This window comes from Geospiza fortis, unplaced genomic scaffold (genome assembly GCF_000277835.1).
Source record: "Geospiza fortis unplaced genomic scaffold, GeoFor_1.0 scaffold25, whole genome shotgun sequence".
Classification (NCBI taxonomy): domain Eukaryota; kingdom Metazoa; phylum Chordata; class Aves; order Passeriformes; family Thraupidae; genus Geospiza; species Geospiza fortis.
In genome coordinates this window covers 266,577-272,989 of record NW_005054423.1, presented here as the reverse complement: position 1 = coordinate 272,989, position 6,413 = coordinate 266,577, and the positions used below count along the sequence as shown (strand labels likewise).

The 6,413-nt window shown below is 40.5% G+C and overlaps 1 protein-coding gene across 6 annotated transcripts in view; it reads right to left on the bottom strand.

Annotated features, from left to right (window-relative positions):
- PAG1 (phosphoprotein membrane anchor with glycosphingolipid microdomains 1) overlaps positions 1 to 6,413 on the bottom strand; it is a 100,659-nt gene that overhangs the window by 10,434 nt on the left and 83,812 nt on the right. For all 6 annotated transcript variants that reach the window (XM_031061702.1, XM_031061700.1, XM_031061703.1 and 3 more), the window contains 2 exons: positions 5,508 to 6,097; positions 931 to 990 (listed from right to left, as the gene is read on the bottom strand). In XM_031061702.1, the coding sequence (XP_030917562.1) occupies positions 931 to 990; positions 5,508 to 6,097 (650 nt within the window). The remainder of the gene's footprint in view (positions 1 to 930; positions 991 to 5,507; positions 6,098 to 6,413) is intronic.

Below are 6,413 nucleotides of genomic sequence, written 5' to 3'. Positions count from 1 at the left end.
TGTCCATTACCAATAGGCAACGCAGACTGAAGCAGACAGACCACTTCTGATAATTCTGGGATTTTTTTTTTGTATGCCTGTTTGCGTTGGGCTGGGTTTGGTTGGTTGATTGGTTGGTTGGGTGGGTTTGTTTTTTGTTTTGGTTTGGGGTTTTTGGGGCTGGTTGGTTTTTGTTTGTTTGTTTTAGAGGGATATCATCTTGGAGATGGCAATACTTCTTACTTTTTACTGATTTCAGCTAACAAAAAATGGCTTTTCTGCTCATCTATACTTCAACTCCTCTCAGTATTAGATTACATTAACCCACTTCAAGGTCAGGTTATTCATTAATGGCTGGGAATGCTTCTCCCAGCAGAAGGCATTAGCTCACTTAGCTCATTGCCAAGTTTGTGTTTTGCTTTATGTCCAGAAAGCATATTTATAAACGGCATGGGTGTACTGGAGATGATCACAAACAGCCTTATTTATGTTTAACTTTTCTTTGTTTAACTCTCCTCCATTTATCTGACCAACAGACAGTTGGCCACAAAGAACAGTTTATGTTCCAGTGCTTTTACTGTGCTTCAGCTTACTTCCCAGAGCCCCAAACACTTTGCATGGGAAAGGTGGAGTATATGTTTCAAAAGGTTGCTGGTTATTCTTCTTGAGAAGGTTTTGTCATCCAAATCAAGAAATTACCCTAACAATCAACTAATCGTGGCCTCCTGTTGTTTTCTGACACCATTTTTAACCTATGGGCCTGATACAGCCATGTTTTAGAATACCTCTGATTTTAGGAATGGTTTTCTGTGCAGAGAACCTTGGGCTTTCATTTTCCTTTCACACAAGTTTCACCTTTCTTGGATTCTGCTTAATCACATAGAGCTTATGCTAATTTCTGCCTAAAAATTGGTCTCTAGTTAGTTACTGAATTTCATGCAAGAAACCTACCTCATCTTCTGTAAGAGATGGATCTTCCTCTCGAGACTTGTAAGACACTGAACTCAGCCTCTGTAAAAAAGGAAGAAAGAAAGAAAATAAAAGGCTCATTACTCATCAACAGTGTGAAATCTATAACAAAACCCTCCCATTTTAATCAATACATTATATTTTATGGTCGTTTTCTCTCAAGTTCCATTATACATAGCTAATACCCCCACTATTCAGAGTACTTCTCAGGAGATAACAGCCCTGAGGTTAGTAAAGCTTTTTAATGTATCTGCTGTTATCCTGACCCAAAAAGGGTAAAAATAATGTAATGGTTAAAAAAACCACTGCACCACTGTACCCCTGCCTTTATACCTCTTATGAAGTATCTGCAGAGGCTTCTGAACAATTAGAAGTCAGCTGTTGGGATACACCAGTTGCCCTTTCACAGGATTTTCAGATACGCTTTTAGATGACAGAAGAACAATACTCAGCTGACACCTTCTGGATGATTGTTACCCTTCATCCTGTAGATCCTGGACAAGCTGCATGGGAGAGCTGTGTCCTCCACCCCTGGAATGCAGTTCCAGGGTGCAGAAGTGCTCAGCAGCCTGGCCTCACAACCACTCAGACCTGCTGCAGCCCACCCTGAGCTGGAGCCAGGTCACACAGCAGAGTCACTGAAGGATGGAGGGCTTGGTTTGGTGTCAAGTCTAATTTCAAGCATCTAAAGTGTTCTGTGTAAAACAGGTCATGAAACATCAGGGGAAAAGCATTTTGCTCTTATGGAAGTTGCCTTTGGACCTTTACAACAAGAAAGCCCTGCTGCTGCACAGCAGCTGTGGGATGCCTCCTCCCCGGGCCAAGAAGGCTCTGCTGGAATCCTGCTCCACAGTGATTCAGAGGGAGCCTTCCAGCACTGTAAGGAGCTGTATTTTGGACTTTCACACAACTTCTCCAACTAAAATACTTCATACCACCTCCAGTGCAAGACAACACAGAGGACTAGAGCTATTTTTAGCACAGTCAATAAAATACCACTTCCAGGCACACAACTTGTTTTTTCTTTTTTTTTTTTTTTTTTCCAGAGGCTCATTGTGATAGATTCTTTCCTCCTTCCCTTTTCTTGTTGTTTTTACTTCTGGTAAATACCAAACTCCAGGCTCCTGGGCACTTCTGACAGACTCTATCCCAAAGCACACTGAAGTTCTGCCTGCCACACCCAAAGAGCTTCCCTCACACTGACAAACTCCCTCACTTCTTTCTCACTGGCTGGAGAACAGTGCTCTGTAATCTGTGGTTTGTTTACTCTTAGAAAAACCAACCAACCAACCAACCAACCAACCAACCAACCAACCAACCAACCAACCACCGAAAAAAAACCAAAAGAAAAAGTTCAAATGTATTTTGGCCTTGTATTAAATCTGCTTCACTATAGCAACTTAGTTTAGTCTTTCCTATCTGCATCTTTTTCTGCTGGAGAGTAAGCTACTAATTTCATCCTCACACATTAAAACAAGCATGTGATCATAACATTCTTCAGTGATTTTTCTGTCATCAGTGTGTCTAGAAGCACCATGTGTCAGGACCCCTTCTACAGTTTCCCACTCAAGTACTGATAAATACCCCAGGGTGTTTGCCATCCTGTGCTGTTCCCTGATACAGCAGTCTTTCTTCTTCTAAATGTGAAGCTTGTGACACATCAGTTTTGGAGGATATTGTTATCTTGGAAACTTAAATCCCCCTTGCCCCTAAACATTTTGTACCTAGCAACATTTTAAACTACGCTGAAGCCTCAACAGCAGCAACACAAACAACACATGTCCTTTTTTGCCTTCTGCTTTCCTTTTGTTCCTCAACAGCACTTGATATTTTGCTCTTTGGCTCAGCTGCTGCTCCTGACTTGGGCACAAGGACAAGAACATTCTCCTCTGATGCATTTGTAAGAGATGCTTTGCTCACCCTCAGACAGTGCAAGGCTGAAATCAGATGGCAGCAGCTAAATGGACACACAGATAGCACCTCTACCAGTGCTCACTCTGGAAAGACCTGGGTGAAAAAGGAGATTCATACTTCCTTTTTAAATAAAAGAAAGAACTAAATAAATCTATTCGGCTTTTTCAGTATTATTAGAAGAATGATGTTCAAGGTTTTGCAGGTGACGGAGGCCTGTAAGAGGCCTTGTGCTATTAAAGGTGTCCTTCTTCCCAAGTCTTTCCAAATTATTTGACTGGGTCACAGCCAAAAACCTGTTTAGGTAAATTTTCATCCATTACTGCACAGCTGGTTCTTAAAAGGATGCTTTGTAGTTTTCATGCTGTTATACTTGGTAATGGTCTCTGGCTTGGTCCACCTAGTTCTCTCCCAGACTGGAATGCTTCAGGGACTGGCATGGGCTGGGGATCACCCTGGCTGTCCTCTTTTAGACAGTGAGACTGAGACAGCTTGGACACACTCTGTTCTCTCTGCTGGCAGGTACAAGCCTTGGTTACACAGGTGCCTCCCTGCCTGTCCCTTCTGTGTGCCCTCATTATAGTGAGGGAGACTTGCAGAACGTACACACAACCTCTGGCTTCATCAGGGCCAGGGCAGAAGGTTGAAGAGTTTGGGATACAGATGCCATGCTAAACAAAGCAGCTAAGAAAATTCATAGAAAGAAGCAAAACCAGGAACACCTATGGGGTCTAACTAAAAGAGTTATCAGTATAACATAAATTTCCATGAACATCTTGGTTTTGGTTGCCACATCGCAAAACCAGGCATTGCTCTGCATTGCTTGAAGCAGCAAAATACAGGGAAAACCCATCATCATCACAACAGAAAAACAATCCCCCAGCCCCCTCCCCACACAATGCCAACAATAATGACATTTATATATTCCATCAATTACCATCTCCAGCTCTGCTGCAGCTGTAGCTCTCAAGGACAGGACAGGCACACCCGATGCATAATGCATGTACCCAGCAGCGTGCACAGCAATGATCTGATGCTGCCCAAGATTTAACTCAGGGTGCCTTCAGCTCTGAATAAATTTTAATTAGACAAACACCTTTTTTTCTGGCACTTAGGGGGCTGCATGTGTCATCTCTTGATTAATCCTTCAAAACCTGAACCATTTTAATCAATTCCCACTCCTGGCAGTTACTGACACTGCATACATGGTGTGCTGGGGAGCTACAGAGCAGCAAACGCTTTTCCTTTGTATTGGTGCCTGGGAAGTCCAATTACTTTCTGCTAGTCTGTTCACACCTGAGAGGGAAAATATCACTTTTACACTAAGCTGTTTATCTAAAAGTTTAATTAGAAATTACTTATGGCTGGAATGTGGGAGGGGGGAATGTTTCTGGATTATTGTTGACAGTCACATCTTAATTTTTTGCTTTAATGAGCTCATTATTGTAAAAATGTGCACTGAAGAGTCTAGCTAAGCAATTTTTATACTGCAAGTCTTCAGTTTATTCATTTGGACTATCTTGTGCTTTACATGGTTATATGGTTAGTTATTTATTTATTTAACAAGATACTCTTCTGCCTTCTTCCTGGATTACTGAAATTCTTCAAATAAGAGAACAAACAAAACCAAGTAACAATATCTTAGCTCTGCTGTGATTTTTCATGTAAATGTTTACATTAAGAAGTCACATTGCATCTTAAGAATTTTTTTGAACTTTTCATCAATACCTACCTAACATTATTTGATGACTTGGACAACAAAAATCTGCTAAACCTACAGTTCTTTCATTCACAATTAATAAGAAGATATCAAAACATTCTGAAAAGGTCAAACTCAACAGTTTATGAAAAGTCTCTGCTATGATCTGAAAGCATCCTTAAAATGACTTCCAATAAAAAAACTACAAATGGGAAGAGAAACTGTTGAAAATGGCATAATTTTATATTTCAAGGAATTAACCACAATTCATTCCTAGGGAGGAAGCATAAGCTGCTGAGAAAACTTAACTTTTGGCTGTGATTTCAGCACTTAGAAATTTCTTACACTCTGTTTATATGTGACATGCAGAATTTGACAAATATAAAAGTGTATAAAAGCTGCAATCTCTCTCTCTTTCTATACCTCTCTCCTACAGCAAAAGACGAAGTGAGTGCCGAACACTTGCACAGCTAAGTCAAGGTGGCCCAATGAAAGAGGCAATCTAAAGTAAGGACATCCAACAAGGATGCCCCTCTCTCCTTTCTGTAAGATGCAGTTTCATAAGAAAAAAAAAAGAAGAGGGGGCTTCAGAACAATATATAGATGGTGACAAAGGTACTGGATGCCCTTTGTAATAGCTTCTACAAGTATAATACCATCAAACAAAGAAGCAGAAGCCTCCTATGCAATTCCTGGATAATATTTGAAAAAAGCCTTTTGTAGTGCATAGCTGCAACAATCAAAAATACAGGGAACAATAGAATGAGCATATACCTCTAACACAAAGATTCTACTATACATTATCATATTTCCATTTACAGTCTTGCTTCATCTTGAGTGGGGTTTCTTTCTTTTTATTTTTATTACTGAAAAATAAAATCCTCTCCCACCCATATGTTCCCAATAGTTATTTGGCTGTTTGATGAGGACAAATATTTGCAGTATTTACCTTTTCCGGTTTACTTGCTCCTTCTGTCACTTCTTCTTCCACTTCTTTTTCTTGCACATTTTCATTTTCATCAAGAAGTTTCATGGGTACTGGAGGGGGAAGCTCATCCTCTACATCTGGTATGTTGTCAAGAGGACTTTCTGAATTTGCACTTTGGCGACTCTTCTTATTTCGGTCAACAGATGCATATTCTGCTGACTCAATTCTGCACTCAGGAATCTGATTCTGACCTTCAGAAACTGTCAGTGAGGCCTTTGATTTGCTGCTAGAGTTCCCTTCCATGCTGACTACTGCTCCAACATCTTTAATTTCCTTCACAGTTTCATACAAGCAGTCTTCAACTATGTTCTCCTGAGAGGAGCTATCTTTCAAGACTTCATAAGGCCCTTCCATTCCAAGGCCTTGATCATTTTCTGCATTTCTAGATGAGATTATAGTTTCCATAGGGTTGTTAGGGGGAATACTGGGTAGCTCCCGGCTCTGGTGACATTTTATAGACTTTCCCAGACTATCCTGTTGATCTAGTAGATCAGATGTCTGTACTTCTTCATAAGGCTGGATACAGGCAGCTGTACTGTCCTCAGAAAGAACTAAAGAAAATTACAGAGAAGTATTACGAACAAAGGCATAACTAAAAGGTGAGATTTGGTAGTCTCTACATCACTTTGGTTTTGTGACATGCTGGAAAGGATAAATGATACTAATGCCTGGAAATTAGCATGCTTTTTGCTTATCAAAAGGTTTCAGTTAGAGACATTTCTGCACTCTACTGGTAAAATATCTTTCTCACAACATCTAAAATGGTCTGTACACTGCCAAGTCACATTATATGGCAACAGTATTCACTGTCAGAACAGGGGGTGGGAGGTTAGCTGTGCATGGATTTCAGCTGCCTTGTACTCTGTT